This window comes from Dermacentor albipictus, chromosome 4 (genome assembly GCF_038994185.2).
Source record: "Dermacentor albipictus isolate Rhodes 1998 colony chromosome 4, USDA_Dalb.pri_finalv2, whole genome shotgun sequence".
Classification (NCBI taxonomy): domain Eukaryota; kingdom Metazoa; phylum Arthropoda; class Arachnida; order Ixodida; family Ixodidae; genus Dermacentor; species Dermacentor albipictus.
The window spans coordinates 138,995,574-139,014,659 of NC_091824.1; the positions used below are offsets into that span (position 1 = coordinate 138,995,574).

General features: G+C 46.3%; 1 protein-coding gene across 2 annotated transcripts in view; it reads right to left on the minus strand.

The window, feature by feature from the left end:
• The window catches only part of LOC135895809 (sodium-coupled monocarboxylate transporter 1-like), a 58,524-nt gene extending 39,455 nt beyond the window's left edge, over positions 1-19,069 (minus strand). The window contains exons 1-3 of one of the 2 annotated variants that reach the window (XM_065423993.1): positions 18,785-19,069; positions 12,363-12,491; positions 8,240-8,453 (exon numbers count right to left, since the gene is read on the minus strand). In XM_065423993.1, the coding sequence (XP_065280065.1) occupies positions 8,240-8,386 (147 nt within the window). In that variant the 5' untranslated portion in view covers positions 8,387-8,453; positions 12,363-12,491; positions 18,785-19,069. The remainder of the gene's footprint in view (positions 1-8,239; positions 8,454-12,362; positions 12,492-18,784) is intronic. The other variant, XM_065423992.1, reaches the window with a different exon arrangement.
• Positions 19,070-19,086: the final 17 nt, after the last annotated feature.

Here is a 19,086-nt window from a genome sequence, read left to right on the forward strand (position 1 = left end):
TGTAGAATTAAGGTAGCTGTAGAACCTCTGTAGATATTCTTACGCAAAGGACGAGTCAGTAAGACGAGAAGCTATTTACAGATTATATTTACAACAACGGTTGCAGCGCTGACCGGTTAGATTCACACCGCAAGCCCAGTTCGTTCTTCCTCCTCTTTTCTGGAGTGATGGCGCCCACGCGCCTCGTTCAAACAAACAAATACCACACGCATGTAGCAATATTTTCCAAGCTTTTTGCGTGAGCGTTCTGTACTCCTTGATTGCGTAGTGCCTCTATGACTGCTGGTATCTCTACTGAATCAAATGCCTTTTCGTAATCTATATAACCCACGTAGAGAGGCTTACTGTACTCTGCGGATTTCGCGATAAGCTGAGTGATGACATGGATGCGCTCCATTGTAAGGTATCTCTTCCTGAAGCCAGCCTGTTCCCTTGGTTGACAAAATCCAGTGTTGCCCTATTCTATTGGAGATTATTTTGGTAAATATTTTATATAATACTGGGAGCAAGCTAATGGTCCTATACTTTTTCAATTCTTTAACGTCTCCTTTTTTGTAGATTATTATAATGTCTGCATTCTTCCAGTTTTCTGGGACCCTTGCAGTCGATAGACACTTCGTATAAAGAGCCGCCAGTTTTCCAAGCATTATGTCTCCTCCATCTTTGATTAAATCGACTGTTATTCCACCTTCTCCTCCCGCACTCTTCATCATTTCATTTCTTGCAGGGCCCTTCTGACCTCATCGCTAGTTATAGGAGGGTTTCTATACCCTGTTCATTACTGTTTCTAAGTGAGGTATCGTGATTCCTCTGAGCACTGTATACAGGTCAGCTTAGAATTTTTCCGCTGCTTTTACTATATCTTTGAGATTGCTGATGACGTTATCTTTTAGTGCATACATCATGGTTTGTCCCAAGCCAGGTTTCTTTTTTACTGATTTCAGGCTGCGTTCATTTTTTACAGCTTCTTCAGTCTTTCTCATGTTATAGTTTCGAATATCAGTTATTTTCGCATTGTTGATCAGTTTTGACAGTTTTGACGTAACGCTGTGCGGCTGCCAGTCCCACACAACCACGTAGAGCGCAGGACTCTGCGATTCTAGATGTACTGCGCTCACCGCGAAAGGTTAGGAAAACACCCACATATGCACAGCAGAGAAGTGGCTACGTGAGGCCATTTGACCGATAACTGTAGAAGCGTCATTCAAAGCAAGTAATTGAACTCCATATCAGGCAGCGTTTTCTCTACTTCCTTTTTAAATAAAAAGATGATGCATAAATACTCTCATAAACAGCGGTCAACTTTTTTATATTTTTCGCTTTTCCTTGCAGTTTGGTTGTTGCCTTGGCTCTCTCCCTTGGTAGATCGCTTAATTTCTCAACTCCTTGCGATTTTTGTTTCCAGTTGCCAATTTTGCACGAAAAGTGCTATACAATTAGGGAAAAGCAGACGAGGTAATGAGCGACAGTCATGTTGCTTATGGGTTTAAGGGTTATAGCATGATTTCATGATGGACTCACTTTAACATTATTTTATTTCCCACCTTATCTAACCCATATCACGTGTATATGGTTGCAGGCATCTGGCAGCCTCGCGGCGAGCCGTAACTCAAGGAAATAATGAAGCAAAGGGATAAGTTAAACGCAATTGGCGTTTTCTCCGGCCGCAACTCGTTCCACGAGAGTTCAGACCGGCTCAGTAACAGCCGCATCCCTTTCCTGGTCCCAGGATCAGCCCAAACAGGCAGCATAATGCTGACCGATTAATAGCTGCCAAGTCTCAACATTGATCTGGCGGCGCTTTAGAAATATGTGAGGAGTGGTGGCGTGGGTTGGGAGGGGGGGGGGGGGGGGGGTATGCCACTTGATTTCGGGGGGGGCCCGGGCCCCCCCGGGCCCCCCCCTGGGTACGTGCCTGGCCCAAATGATAAAAAAAATTTGTAACTTTTATGCGTCTGGACGCGCTTTCTATTTCATACAAAAACTTGAAAAACGCGTCACACATAGAACGTTCGTTTGGCAACATTTATGTAGAATATTATCTTCCTATATGGAACACACGAGAAGACAGAAATAGTTAAACAAGCATTAAAAAAAAACTCGATCTGAAAAAATAAAGAACTCCGGTTCCAATTTTTGAAAAAAAATTTGGATGGAAGTCCGCTTATGTCGGGCAATATGTGGGCGCCATAACATGTTTCCTCTTTGTTTTCTTCACAAAATATAACGGGTTAAAGTGGCACCTGTCGAACGTGCTGGCTTTTGTGCCGCGATGACTCGTTCCGGTTTGTTAACATTTACTTTCTTTCAAAAGAAGAAAAGGCAACGGTTTCCACAAATGAAGGAAGGTTACCCTGGGTTCTTTATTGGGGCAAGAAGAGAGGACTTGTTTTCTGCTTTGCTTTCTAGGACACTGGAGAGAACAAACTCGACACTGCTTGTGGTGCTCGAACAAATTTATTGCGTGACCTTTGCAGTTAGTACTTAAAAGGGCGTAATCACCGTCAACTGGCTAGAGGCAGTTCTCGCAACGGACAGCGCATGTACAGTTGACTGATCGCGGGCGCGAATGCACACATGCCATGACTGAATTCGTAGAGACTGTACTTGATTCCCGGCAAATATTAAACTTCAGCCCAAGCTCTCTACACAGATGACACTTGTTTTATTCGTCCAAGTCAATTAGTGGTATAATTGCTGCCTTAATGTCAATGCACAAAGCGAAGAAACCTTATAAACAACCTGCACAACTGCTCGGGCAACAATAGCGCTCTTCTGAAGAGTAGAAAAAAAAATAATTACCTAGAAAGAGTAGAGAAAGAATAAAAGCAATTCGACAGAATGATCTTGAAACGCGACGAGAGAGTACGGACCAATGTCGCTTAAGTTAACTGTTGTTTCTTTCTCATCGTAAATTCTACGTGTATGCTTGTAGCAGCTGAAGAAAACGATTGGCAGCGTTGGACAAGGGGACGTGACTGAGACAGACGACAAGCACTTGTCGTCTGTCTTCCGTTTTCTTCCGACATGCACCAACCTGCCTAAGTTGGCACGTTATTGTAGCAGCTGTAGCTTACAGTAGTGCGTAAATACAAACGTTGCACGAGATTACGCTTATTACTTGCGGGGTGCATTAACACAGAAAGAAAGAGAGAAAGTACACTGAAATAGTGACTATAGACGCCTATTCGTAAAAAGGGGGAAAGTAAAGAGACAAAGCGGGGATCGTTATGGAAGCGTCACATGCCAAGCTTCGTAGTGATTAAGATATCTTTATTCCCATCGGTGTGGAGTTATTAAACAAAAAATACCTTTTACCTTAAATTGTGGCTGGAACCATTCCTCGAACGATTTCACCTCCCGATGCACGAGAGTGCACGTTGCATAGGATATAAATACCAATTGTTCCCGCCACATGTAGTTGCATAGGACTTAACTGCGTCGTTAAAGCTCCGCGTACCATAAATGTCAACATGTGCGTTGATCTGCAAATATTTCTTTTTTTAGCTCATGTGAACCTAAATGCTGAATTTGAGCGTAATTTTCTGATTAATGCCTTGTCATGGATGAGGCGTGCTTGATAAGTTAGGCGTTTTCTCACTGTCAGATGCAGTTGACTATCGTTATCTCGACCTCTCTTAATTCGACTTTTCGCCTAATTTGATCGCGCTGTAAACTAGTTGCGAGAAAGCATGCATTGACTACGGAAAAAAAGCTCGTATTAGTTCGAACACGAAAGCATGCCGCTTCGGTTCATTCGATCCCCGCCGGCATCCCCTCATGCGCGTGGCGGTTACTATAGAAGGATTGAAAGCATGAAATTCAGAAGGCGGAGCTATATGCTTCCCCTAGTTTGAAGATGCTTTAGCTTAGCTTCACTTTTCAGAACTTTACTTTGCCTTTCTGTCCAATGCCGAGGCAGGGTTTAAACATGTCGCAACTTGTCACCGCGCGCCGGTTGAGTCGCGCTGCAGGAGCAAGAAGCCGAGAGACATTACGGACTACTTCGAGCAATAAAACATATTTTAGGCCTCGGGTTCGATTCCCGACAGCAACAGCGATTTTTGCGCGCGAGGAATACGAAAACGCCCGTTCAATTAAACGAGAGTGCACATTAGAGACGTCGAGGGTGTTCAGATTAGACCGGTTCTCTACACCGTGGCCTTCCTGGTCGGCCACTGAGCAGTTCAAAGGCTGCTACAGTTTTTTAACGACAGCAGACCTGTACCGGCGGTTGTAGCCTGAATCGGTTTTCGTCGTGCTGCACGTGATGCTGTGTTGAGGTCGTGACCGTTGCCAGCGGTGACTGCGTGTCTCTAATAGCTGACTCTCCCTATTACTAGCTTCCTTTCTCATATTTCTACGTCGCCTTCTTGCTTCCCCAGTGTAGGGTAGCAAAGCTGATTTTTAGTTCTGATTAATCTCCCCGCCTTTCTTCTTCTTTATCGCTGTCTGGGAATTCGAAAAGAAAGAAGCGCAGCTATCGATGCACGTTTGTTTTCAGTGCTTCGTTCTATCACAACAGGGCGCCTCGACTATAGAGCGCACTATCGCGACTATGAGCGCCGCAACGTGCCGAATGTTTCAGAAAAGCATCAGAGATAGTGAGATCAAGGACCGATTGCCTCGGCCACGCACTACTTGCCGTGTTTCGTCAACAAGGTCACACGTTTATAGAGCAATAAAACAAATACGGACAGGAAGGACAACAGACCAGCATTTGTCACCCTGTCCTCGCGGTCCATCCTGCTTTTAATGGACTATAAACTTGCGACCATGCCGCTTGAAGGAGGCCGAACGTTAAGACGAGCCTTCTCTACCAGCGAATTAGTCATACGGGCTGCAGTATCTAACGACACACAAACACACACACACAAACACACAAACACACACACAAACACACACAAACACACACAAACACACACACAAACACACACACAAACACACACACAAACACACAAACACACACACACACACACACACACACACACACACACACACGGACACACGGACACACACATACACACACATACACACACGCACACACGCGCACACACGCGCACGGACGCACACACACGCGCACACACGCACGCACGCACACGCACACACACACACACACACATGGACACACACACATGCACACACGCGCACACGCACGCACGCGCACACACACACGCACACACACATCGACACACACACACACACGCACACACACACATGGACACACCCACACGCGCACACACACGTACGCAAGCACACGCGCAAGCAAGCAAGCGGCAGTAGTGTCGAAAACAGTCCGTGCTGGAAAAACTCAAGTTTATCGGGATTGCGCAGATTACGTTGCGAGGAGGTGAATACTAACATAAACCAAGAAGAGGCAACACAGACGCGGTTTGTGTCGTCGTGTTCCTTGCGCTGTTTCACTGGTCAGTCCTGAACTATCACCTATTTTGTAGCCTCCACCCTTGGCATCCATCGCAAAACACATTGGCATTCCATGCATCTTTCCCTACAACGCTTTTCCAGCGCGTCAAGCAATGCTCAAAATTGAGAATGCTGGAGAGGTTGTGCCCCGCGAGAACGCGTGACGCGCCTGGTACCAACGAGCAGGTCACAGTCACGCACCACACGCCACGAAGGGCCAACATCGTCAAGTGCGGCCGACGAAGAAGCCAGCTCGCAGCACAAATTGTTTGAACCGGGGATTTTGAGACGCTGAGACGGGCGAGGAAAAGCCAAATGTGGCCCCGTGGATCACAGACATCGGTGTCACTGGAACTTGGCGCACCAAAAGAGGAAAACCAGGAATAGGCCAGCGGCATCCGCGCACGTACGTTGCCCCCCTTTGAGGGGCACTTGCCGCTGCATTCCTCATCTGTCACGTGACGTCTACGTGGACTCGACGCGAGCGAATCGACTATAGGTCGACCTGCGGTCGACCTATAGTCGATTCGCATGACCTATAGATAGTCGACCTATAGTTCGATAGATATACCTATCGACCTATAGATACACCGACCTATACCGATATAGACCTATAGATATACCGACCTATAGATAGTCGACCTATAGGTCGATAGTGACCAATAGCCGATTCGATGACCTATAGGACTGTAGGTCGATTCGCATGGCGGGGTCATAGAACTCGCCTCGACGCTCGCTTGGCCCGACCTGCTTGCGTTTACAGGAAGCCGACGACTGCATTTCGGCCTGACATGCTGACTAGACCCGGATTTGTCGAGTTCATGCTAGCGTAGTCTACAGTCACATCGCTCCGTTTAATCAACTGCCGCCATCAAATGCGCTGATTAGAATAGCTATAAACGAATTCTGTTAAATTAAACCGCTTTTACGTATACATATTGGGAGCCTTCTGAAGTTTACCCGCCAGTAATGCTTCTTTTGTATACCTGTATACGCGTAAATGCGACCAACATTGATAGGGCAGATCACGAACTTTCCGCTATCTATTTATGTCCGGAGCTAACCGTTTTACTATCACGGCAGCTTGGGTCTCTGGGTATGTGTCACTGTATATGTGCTGCTCTTCATAATAATAATCATAACAATATAAAACATATCAGCAGTTACATGCTCATCATAATAAACTAGAGTGCTGGTTGCATTCATTAACGTCGAGAATCATAGCCAAGGGATTAATTCGCCGCCATCTTTTTCACATTGCCTCTACATTTTCCTTCTCATAAGTTGAGACGAGAATGCCGGAGAGGCTCCGCCCCTCGAAAATGCGTCACGCGCCACGAAGAGTCAAAATCATCAAGTGTGGCAGACGAAGAAGCTACTTAGCAATGCACACTGTTGAGAATTTCTTTTTATGCTGAATTATTCCAATTCGGTATAAACCGAAAGGTGCCGGAATTTGGAAACTTCTGCCTCGCGAATGCAGATTCAGACGGGTCCGGCGTAGGACATGCTATTCTTTAGCGCAAGCTAAGTGAGAGCTCAGCTTATTTATTTTATTCACCTGATTTCGCAGCGTTTCACAAACGTCTGTATAACTCTGTCTGATGTAGACATGGCGTCTTCCACATAGAAATAACTATCATATTGAAAACGCACCGAACAGTATTATGCGTATAGCTTGCGGCCCGTTAATAAAGATATTAGCGCCTGTGTTCTGTGTTTCCGGAACTTTCTTATTTTTGGTTGTGTGTTCGCGTTGCGTCAATCATTAATTCGCCGCCATCTTTTTTACATTGTCTCTGCATTTTTCTTCTCATAAGTTGAGACGAGAATGCCGGAGGGGCTCCGCCCCTAGAAAATGCGTCACGTGCCACGAAGAGTCAAAATCATCAAGTGTGGCAGACGAAGAAGCTACTTCGCAATGCACAATGTTGAGAAAAGGCGCCAACTTGTCCAGCAGCATCTAAATAACGACAGCCGGAGATATTCGCTAGCAATATAAAAGGCACTCCGAAGATAGCGTTTCGAGCCCGTGATCACTAACGCGTAACATCCACGCGTACCAGTAGTAGAGCACAGTTTTTCACAGTTATAGGCTAAGCAGCAGTTGTTCGAGCAATCGAGGCCTTGATGCGTGCTCCCAACTAGATATTTCTCAGGAGCTCGAGATACGAGAAAAAAAAAAAGACAAAGGAAATAGCGTTGAAGCAGGTGCAGTCGCCTTCGAAACAAAAAGAACAGTCGATACTTCTGCGTACAATAATCGCATCTTATGGATAGGTTGTGACGAAATTAAACTCTCTTTTCGCACATTTAGTACCCCGAAACATTTGCAGGTGGTTGTGAATGCGCATGTACAACAAGCTTTCATTAAAATTATTTTCTTCTCTTCTGTTCTTGCCTATGGGAGGCTGCTAATAATGCGACATTAGCGTACAACACTAGCGAAGCTTTTGTTTCTCTTTTGTTATCAGCTACAAACTAGTACTTTAATATAGGAGAAAAAAAAAAGGCAAAGACGCAAAAGAGGCAGGGAATCCGCGAAATATATGCCGGCAACAACCACATTTTATGACAAGAAATATGTTTTAATAAGTGACCGTCGAGCGTACCAAGAGCCTCAGAGATAAAATCACAAAATAACATTGTCTTGCGTCAGTCAAATTGGTCTGGTATCCCGCGCGAAACAAAGCAGTGAAAAAAATAAACGAGTCGAAATTATAAAAAACAACAACAAAAGAAAAGACAACGTGGTGCGTACCACGACATGCAACGAGTCCGCTTGGCGTGCTCATGTCACGCAGTCCTCGCTCACCTGTAGCTGTCTGTTTCCCACGAGGAACTCCTTGTTGTTGGTGCTGCGGCGGTCCTTCCAGGCGAAGTAGACGCCGATGAACGAAGAGAGGCCCAGCACGGCCACGAGCACGCAGTAATCGGCCGGGTGGAAGTACCGCACGGCCATGACTGCGATGTTACTGTTACGCCGAAACACGAGACTTCAGCCACAACTTCTGGTGCTGTTGCGGAGTCTGCGGAGAACGCGAGCAGAAGATCGTACGGCCTCGTACAGCGGCGTCTCTCTCCCTCTCTCTCTCTCTCTCTCACACTGTCTTTGCTTCTCCTCCGCGGAAGTTCCGTGCTACCGCGTCAAACAGTGAGGTGCCCTGCTGAAGGTGGCACAGAGCAGTCGGCGCGACCTGTAGGTACAATTCCTTTGCGACGCGTGAACGCCCTCTCGCGTATTGGTAGGGAGCCCTCTTTCCTTCCGGTGTTCGTCGCCCGCAATGCGCCGATCTCCGCGCGAGTGGGAAAGCTGTGCCGTTCGTACGCGAAAAGACGTTTTACAAGCGAGGAGAAGTGAAGAGAGCGCGCGAGTCGTGAATTTCCCTCGAGCAAAGAACGCGTGCAGCTGCCGCAGCGCGCGCGTGTTGGTGAAGCACTACAGCTTAACGGAGAAGCAGCGCCGGAAAGTATAACGCCGTGCAGAGAACACGACACACCAGGGGCAGGCGCTTTGGTACATAGTCCGGATTGTGGTTCGCTGCGTGTTGTGGCAGGCGCCAATTGTCGCGAAACGCATGAAACAATAAAAAAAAATGATAGATTAGTGCTGCGAGAAAGTTGGCGAAAGAAGCGATGAACAAAACGTAGAAAAGTGCGTTCGGGTTAGCTTGCGGAGCTCTGATGTGCGAGCTATAGCGATTTGTCACTCGCATAGCGGTCGTGACAGGAGAGCGTGGCTTGAGATGTGACGTCGTGAGTATGACGCACTTCCTTCTGGGTTCATTCTTCTTTCAATTCTTTAACGAGAGGGCGCCTCTGCTGATTCAGCGATTCATCCAAAAAGCGCAGCGTCAAGCACTGTTGTAACTGCAGCAAATAATTGTAGATCGACAGTTAGCTAAAGTCTGCGAACTACGAGATTCCCGATAAAGTTAAAAATTATGGGGTTTTACCTGCCAGAACCACTTTCTCATTATGAGGCACGCTGTAGTGGAGGGCTCCGGAAACTTTGGAGCACCTGGGGTTCTTTAACGTGCACCTAAATCTAAGTACACGGCGGTTTTCGCATTTCGCCCCCATCGAAATGCGGCCGCCGTGGCCGGCATTCGATCCCGCGACCTCGTGCTCAGTAGCCCAACACCTTAGACAATGATATGGCAATGACAATGATGTTTATTTGCATCAGTACATCATGCGAGGGGCATCCAGAAAAGGCTGCCACATGGAGAGCTTGACGAAGCCGCAGGCCCCCGCATTGGCGTTTGCGCGGCGTTAGCAAACACAAAGGCAGCACATCATTGTTTACAAATGCCATTTACACAAAATTGAGCATGGCGAACCATGCGAAGCAAATGAAGAAAAAAGAAAGAAAGATGTGCTCTAACAAGAGGATAGTATAAAACATCTCCAACCAATAGGGACAAAAAAAAAAGCAATGATAGGCATAACGGTATCGCAACTGTTGAAAAAACACGAGGGCGAAAAAGATAATCAAAACACAAGCTGTAACAATAACATTTCTCATACAAACTAACCAAACGAACAACCAAGAATAGAATCTGTACAATGGGACTAGTTAGTTTCGATAAGGAAAAATTTGCGAAAGCCAGGGAAACAATCTAGTGCAGGCAGAAATAGCTATACAAAGCTTTAAAACAGGTATTTTACAATCCATTGGTTTCGTTTTGTAATTTATTATGTAGCCTTGGCAGGTTTTTGCGAAGAGTTTCTTGTCCGTATGTCGTTCTAACGGTTTCTACATAGCCACATAGCCACTGAGCAACCACCCGATAACTCGATAATATATTTGACCCGATAAGGTCAAATATCTTCAACTGTGAGTTTTGCGACAATGTAAAGTGTCGTTGTTTCGTAGGTGTGTAGCTGTAGGTGAAGGTACGCGCTGCGGTGGTAGACAACAATGGAACAAACTGCGTATTTCAAGTGTTCGTTGAATGCCTACGTCGCGTAATAACAATGTCGTCCGTTGCTTGCGACCTTTTGTCATGAAGGGCGGCTCACATCATGAACAAGCGGCAGACAAAGACAAAGAAAGGACGACCGATAAACGACCCCTTCGATCAAAAATCTATATGTTTACACGGACGTGAATAACACGATCTTGTAGAAGAAAGGGCATACCGACTTCAAAAAAAAAAAAAGAAAATGTATAACCACGTGTAAGTATGTTCCCCTAAAGATTAAAGAGGCACTGATATGATGAGAGGCGTAGCCTACACGCCTGGCATCTTGTGTGTAGCATCAAAAGGAGCATGTCCCCGGATTGTGTCTGCGACAACCTCCGACGCTTCAGTGGATTATCTTATCATAGGGTGCGCTCAATAGGACAGGAAGTGGGTTTGCCTACGTGACCGTTTGAACCTCTTTCACAGACGTGAGCAATCATCAGTGAGCAAGGTGCTTGGACCACGATGATGCCCTGATAAGCAGAAACCGTACCGTAAGCGCCATTTGCGATTCCTTAGAGGAACGGACGGAATCTCACTCACTGCCCCCGAGTAACGCTACCTGATGCACTGCACTTCCTTTCATTGCGATAACAATTATACACGGACACTCGAGACGCGTTCGCGCCGTTCGCGCATACATTAGCGTTCCTGCTGAGCAGCTGTGCGCTTAGACGCACGCCCGCACGCGCACACGGGATTGCGCAGGTGGGCCTGTGCTGTGTGCACGTAAAATTATGCCAGTTTGGATGCACGTGATTCTGAGCAGCCGAAGTTTATCTATGACCTTTATATGATCCTTAGAGCAGAGGCGCACTTTTTTAATATGGAATGGAAACACCTTTCTATAGATCAACTGCTTTCCTTTTGCTCAAAAATGTTACTTATTTCCTGAGAAAATGACCGCGTCATTTGACGGCATAACTTTTCTTTTTGTAGTTAGCGCCAGAAGCGAAGTATACCTGTGACAGTGGCATGGCGGCACAATTTTCAGCGTCAATCATGAGCCAATAATGCCACGTTTTGTAAGTTTAGAGTGCGTGGAGTTGAATGGAAGGAGTGGCCTATTGCCACGTGGGTCTAAAACAGGCACGCACTGTGTCCCGAACTATATAAAATCATCACACTTGTACGGGGTGGCGTCACTGTCAAGAAAATTTAAAAAGCCTTCAACGTATCTAAAAGCAGCTAAGACGTTAGAGTTAATGACCGCATCTGTCACAGATCTGTCACGTTTTGCTGAAAGCAAATCGCTGACTATGGGAGCAATGTATGATACGATTCACGTGCCTTCTTTTTGAAGGTAAGGTTTACCATCCAAAATGGATCTACGTCGACGTCTACGTCGATAAAAACAAAGTGATTCTAAAGAGCGACTGACACTGATGCCAGACTGAGTCTGGAAATTGGAAGGACCGAATTCATCAATACGTTCATCAATGCGTTGAAGTAGTGAATCACGAGGTAAAGAATAATGAAGGTCCTTGACCTCAATTGAAAAGGCAAACGGGCTTTCGTTACATCGTGAGCTGACAAATCGCTGTACTGCACCAGTTTTTCACAACAAACGTGTCACCTGCTTTTACGCAATTAAGGTTTTTCTGTAAGAAGAGAGCGACACATTCTTGCTACGTGCCATTTTCTGAAATAAGCCTACAAGGCATGTAAACTTTCTGGGATTTCGCATTGAAGAAAACTTCGAGAAAATAATTCTTTGAGCTACACATATCCTTTAGAACAGATTCGAGTCTTAACCTGCCCCTTGGCCTTGTTCTTTATCCTTTTCAATGATAACAGTGTTGTGGTAATCGACAGCGGGAAAAACCGTGCGTCGTGCCTTATCCTGGTACAAGTCAACTGACATTACTGCGAAATCACCCTCTTTGTCCGCCGGTAGCACATACAAGGAATGTTCTTTTAGAAAACAAGTAACACGTTTTACCGGAAGTTTTGAAACACTTGACTTACATCGGCTCAGGATGACGACACCGTGTGATATGCAGCGCTTGTGTTCTTGCTCGGAAGGACGCCGGGAGACCTAACTGCCTGACGGTAGCCAGGAGGTCTGACGGAGAACACTTCGGCTCAACCGCGAACCTATGTCCCAGAGAAAGTGCGTCAGTGGGGCACATGCTTCTCTGCACGGCAGCTGCAGGGGCAAGTTCAAGCTTTTCAGGTTGTGTATCGGGCAACTGGGCGATTACTGCCTCGCAGGCACGATAACACGAAACTGATTGGGTCTTTCAGAGGAATTCGGTTGATTGGAAAATAATTCGACGAAGTTATAGGAGCCCTTTCGCAGCCTCAGCAGACCCATTGCACAACCGTACTTGCCTCTGCAAGTTCAGCCTTCAGGATTTTGCACACTGTTGTCCCGTGTCGTTGAGAAGGTGTGCAGCCACCGAAAAGAAGTCAAACGTCTTCAGAAAGCACTTCTTTCCGGACACAGAAGGAAAGTGTGCGCCCTTGGCAGGTGGAAACTGCGATGACATTGACGATAGCATGCAGTTCAAGCGGTAGAGATTGGAAAGGGCCGGTTGTACGAGAAATGAAATTAAAAATGATGCTCAATTGGATTTGTTGGCAAAACGTGCTTTAAAGTTCTAACAGCGCAAGAGCACCAGAGGGGACAGAAGAGAGAACAGATCACCGACTTCCAACAGTTTATTTCTTTTCAGAAAGCAACTCTATATAGAAGCGGGAACAAATTTATGTTCAAAGGGCGGTTGCGTCAATACCTCATCTGTCGCTCTCACTGACAAGGAGATGAGATGCCTCGAGATATCACAAAATTGAATATTTCTCTCGTTTTTTTCATTGCGTTCTGCGTATGGTTTTTGTGTGACTATATACAGGGGGTTCAAAATTAAGCTAGCTGTATGGTTTTCTTAAAATTAGGCACTGGGAGGCACGCGAGTACCACCTGTGCAAATAACTTTCATATTTATATGTAAAACAGCGCCCCCCCCCCCAAAAAAAAACACGGACAAGGAAGACACAGGACGAGCGCCGACTGCCAACAACACCTTTATTGGAGCCTGCGCAAATATATACAGTTCGCAACGGGCATAATAAGAGTGACAGAAGAAGGGGAAGACCAGTCATCGTCGGTCAACTCCTGCTGCGCATGCGTCAAACCCTTCTGTGCAAATAAGTTATGTGGTCAGGGAGACACAACGTGAGATCATAATAATCGCTGCCAGCTGACCAATTAACTAAAATTGAATAATTAACTTTATGTTGACTGCAGTAAGTGGGTATGTTTCTATTGAAAAGTTAGAGGCAGTCGTGTTTATACGTAGTATAAGTTGGAATAAATCTTCTAGCGTGTCCGTGCTCCGAAATATTCGACTCCTGATTGTAATTGTAGTTCGCATGATTACGTACGCAAGAAAGTTAGGATCGGTTCAGAGCTCCTGCCTGATGTGACGTGGCTGTTGCGTGCGAGGTTTAGTCTGACAACGGGGCGAAAAAGCATAATATATAAGCTTAAAGACATGACTGTGCATGAGCCAGCAGCATTATTTTACCCTGACAGCGTATGCCACAGGGAATTCACGAAAGGCTACCGACACAAATTATCGCGTTTGATAATATTGAGCTTGTTTTCTGTATCTTTGACAAGCTTACCTTTAGAGCATGAACTTCGCGTTGTCATGGTGCATATTCGCACTAAAACCTCCTCAAGTTGAAAGCAGCAAAGAGAGGCAACAAACACGTTAGAGGCACCAGGCACAGCGAAGTTACCGCGCAATGTATTATGTATCAATGTAAATTGTGTGTGTACGCCACGGTGATGGCGGTTAGTTGCAACTATTAAAGTTTGCACCCGTTGGAGCTTATCTTGTCCTACAACAATAATCATTTGTCCTACTTGCGTTTCCTTTTTTGAAAACTCTGCGCTCGCTACGTTCCTGTCAAGAATGCAATGCCACGTTGACAACGAGCATGCCGTTTGTTACCTGCAAGTATCGGGCGCACAACATTAAAGAAAGGAAAGGCAGTAAGATGGATGATTATTGTTGTGGGACAAGATGAGCTCCGAAGGGTGCAGACTTTTCTTAGGGTGTAGACGAAGTTTGCGTTGTATATTGCTTAAGACGATAATGCCTAAACGGACACAAAGTAGCTTCACGTAGATGCGATGCAAATGTTATTTAGGAGGATCAGTTAATCCCTTCGAGGAAGTGTCGCTTTGACAGCGTAAAAAAAAAAAGAAAAACGTTCGTGGGGCTGCAACATTCATATGGGGACGGATTACCAGCGAAGCTGTTTAGGTTGCATACATGGGCTGCTTACATTATGAAATCATACGTTTCTTTAATACGGCACTACACTACGCCGGCACAAGTGCCGCTGCGGACACCGCATCTTTCATGCATAAGCCGCAACAGCTGCTGCAGCCGCGCCGGCATTTCCGACGCCCGTGAGGTTATGGCCACAAAAGCCCAGGCAACGTGCATAGGGGCCGTCGCCACTCTTTCCCCCACTTACGCGGGTGACGCGCAAGCGTATGAGTGCTATATCGCCCTCGGTGCGCCTAGACGTTTACACTGTCCGCATCGCAGATCGTATTCAGGGCAGGGCTCGCGCAATCGCGCCATACGCAGCAGCTGCCGGAGTAAGTTCCTCAACCCCCACCCCCTTTTGGAGGGAAAACGGCGCGCTTCCCCCCGTTTTTCTATCTGCGCACGCCAGGTTGAGCCGCCATCGGCTGCTCACGGTTACGCTCGCACATACAGCGTACGCTGCGCGAGGACGCTGTTACCATGAGATGAACCAGAGGAGGTCAACAACGCGCGTTCCCGCCTACCTTCCTCCTCCGAGATGCTTAGCCTGGTTTCGAGGCTTCGAACAAACATTCGCCGATCGCGCTAGCTGGCCACTTACGCTTGCGCGTATAATTTTATCTGCCAGCATTGATGGATGGTGTTGGTACACTACGCAGTCCGGTATAAGCATTTCTCATTCAAACAATTCAAGGAATGCTTTTACGAATGCATGCGGCAGATCAGTAGAATGTGAGCAAGCACAATGGTAATTCCTCGAAGACATCTGACAAACTGAGACGCGAGTGGGTTTGCGCTGATGCTAGCCGCACTGGTCTGTTTGCACAGAGTCGTCGTTGTTGTCACCTCAAATGGTGGCTCGTACCCACTAGGGAGATAGGCCACACTGGAGGTAAAGTGCGCTCAACGAAAGACAATGGGCTAAAAAGAAATTCATCAGCACCAGCTTTTTTTCCATCTGACTCTCTTTCACGAATTTTTTTTCCTCAAGTAAAACCTCGTCATTGCCTTGGAAAGATTCGGCTGTTATTTCTCGGATGTAATTTAATGCCGCGTACCCTTCCTGTTTGTTTCCATCTTAGGTCTAGGATATGTTGTTGCATTGTTGTTGACTTCCTGCCAAATAATTTTATGTGGTTCTAAAATTATTCTAGGTGCGGCCTTCTTTTTCTCACGTATTTCTGGCAATGGGATGCGCGCAAGCGAGCGGCATTTGGGGGTTTCGCAAAAAACTCAACGGCGCCTGCGAGCTAGACCTAGACCATAACAGCAGCACAGCGCCCGGAAAGTCGGGAGAAGCTGCAAAGAAAGCTTCGCTGGGTAGTTGCGGTTTGTTACCCGTTACGAATCTGCGAAAACTATTCTTGTGCCAGTTTTCACAATACACAATGCACAGATACATGGTAAACACAACGATAAATAGTAAATCGTATTAAGAGGTACTACATCCCAATCCAAGACATTAAACATTGAGTTTTTTGTTCCACAGTCGGCTTTCGCAGGTGCTTTAGAAGAGGCAACTATCACAGTGGGTGGGGATCCGTTACCTTGTCTAAACGTCAGCCGTAGAGATAAATTGTGAGACTGTCCAAAGAGCCCCTACAATGGACAGATGTCCTTTTATTTTTTTTAGCCGAGTTTCCTGTTTTATATATGTTACTTCAGCTTTGATGAAAACAGGACTGGAAGAAGCGACCAAGCACTTTTTTCGACATTTTCACGAGTACGGTGCTGATTCATTGCTCGGCTCTTTGTTTATGCTTCCTGTCAATCTTGACAGCGTGTGTTATGCATGTGGCATTTTTCCATGACAATGTACCTGTCGCGAACATTAGGAACGCCATGCACGCAGCTGTGTCGCTCTGAGTTGGACATTAAGGCAGACGCGAAGTGACCGCGATCGCTTTGAGCGTGACCTAATGCATGCCGCCGATACAATGCGTTCTGACTAGACCTATTGTATAGCAGGCTATGTCCGAGTTAAATGATGTTATATTCCTGCACTATATTTTCTTTCTGCCTTTCCGCCTGTATATTATTTTGGTCGTTTCGTTTCCCTCCTACATTCGTTAGTCCCTGCATGGAGTTTATTTTTTTATGATTGGTGACCCTTCGGTGGCCGGTTTTCTCGGGATATCAGTAGTTAAATGTCATCAACAACAAAGGTGTGCAGAAATCCCCCGTACAGGCGTGAATGTAGTCTATTCGGGCGTACAAACAAATTTCCCCAAGTTCTTTTAGCTATAAATCCGAACGCAACGAAACGTAGACGAAGAAAGGCCGTCGCCTATCCGCGTATAATCGTAGTTAATAAACAACACAAAAGCAACGCGCTGTGTTTGGCACAGTTTGCAGAAAACGAGAAAAATGCACGCGTTTTTGCCCTATATAGCCTCGAGCAATACGGGCCTAATACGGGCACGCAGCCTCGCGCAATACGGGCACGCACTCAAGTCGGTGGAATGGAAACGTTGCTGTGGCTATTTCCCGGCGACCGCACACAGCCCTTGCTATCTTAACTGTCAAACACGATAAGTCTCCCGCGGACGGGCCATAACGCGGGGGGAAAATAATGGGAGGCACGCAGCTGTTAGCCCATTATCGCTTCAATAGATCTCCACGACGTTGCTTTTCACCAAAAAATGTTGCGGAAACAACATTAATAAAAGAATGGCTCGTTTAATGAGCAACATTTATTTGTACGCAGATCGATAGACAAAATACGAAACCCAGTATATACGTGAAGGAACTCCCGGAATGCGTTCACAAACCGCGAATAGGCTTCGCGATTACTTTAGGTAAAATACTGTGTCGCTGCTCAGGACAGCGTTATCGGTTTGTATAAGCTTAGATTCTACGATTATTCTTTTACTTTTTGCGCTCTTCTGGTGCTGAATATTGGTCCAATTACGTCGCGTGTCCCGGTATGGCTTACGCACCATTATTTTGTCATTAGCACCGTAAGTGCTAAGGTAATCTAGTTCAATTAGTTGCCCTTCACGTGCTCAACGAAGGATGCCGCCCCAAAAATTTCAACAGCTTCAAGAAAAAAAAAAATCTGCTGTTTTACATGTCAGAACTACGATGCGATTATGAGGCACGCATGTTAAATTTTCACCATCTAGGGTTCTTTAACGTACACGCAATGCATGGTATGCAAACATTCATTCATATCCTTTCTATTGGCATGCGGCCGCCGCATCCGGGAGCGAACCTGCGACCTCGTGCGTAGCAGGGCAGTGCCATGGCCACTGAGCTACCGCGCTGAGTGCCATTTCAAAACCTACGGTTTGATGCGTGGCTATGCCGGCCTAGCAGCGCACCGTATCTGTGAAACATAGAATATATTCTTGCATAGATACCGCTACACTTGTACCGCAAACCAATTTTGCGTTTCGGTACAGTGCCGCGTACCTTGGCAACACCGACAGCGCCAACCAAATAATCTGCTTATCATGGAGTCTACAAGATAGAAGAACCGGTGCACCTAAACTACGTGCATCCTTAGATTCTATCCTATACCTTTTATTTCGAACAGTTCTATCCGACTCTCCCAATGCCTGTTATACGATTCACTCCTGGATCATACCTTCCTAAAGCAATGGGCTCATACAACAGAAAGTAGTCAGAGGAAAATAAAACTAAAATTAAATTCTGAGGTTTTACATGCCAGAACAACGATCTGTTTTTGAGGCGATTCGTAGTGGGGGACTGAGGATTAATTTCGACCCCTTGGTTTTCTTTAAGGTGCACCCAACGTACGGCACGCGGAAGTTTTTGCATTTCGCCCCCGTCAGAATGCAGTGGCCGGGCTTTGATTCCGCGATCTCAGCCTTAGCAGAGCGGAAAATAACAAGACCGATAAAGAAAACACACAGGACAGCTAACACGAGAGCAGCACAAGTACAGTATGCTTCGTTTTTCGTAAGCGCTATATTGCGTTGCTAAATTTCCAACACGAGACTTTGCCAAAGAGCCCCCTTCCACTTTTCATTTAATTATGCGGCTTCGACTTCTCTGACAGCCTCGCTCTATCTTTTCACCACGACTACAATACACCACTGGATGAACTCACGCAGCAAGAGAGCTAAGTCAGCTTACCCTCACGGTCTTGCTTGTCAACTGGCCAGGTTATATCTTGCACAGCAGTAGTAGCCCGCTTGCCAGTGGGTGCGGCCACTGTTTGCATTCGTAGTCGTATGCGCTGCATACGGATGTTGCTACAGGGCTACATTTAGAAGCGAGATCCCGCGAAAACACGGCAATGTACGCGTCGATTTGATGGCAACTCATGCGCCGCCGTGTTTCGGCTGTATGCGTGTGCGGTAGTTGCGTCCGTATGCGGTGCACTACCAGGCTATATGACTGTTCTTTCGTAGTTCTAACAGTCCAATATTCGTGAT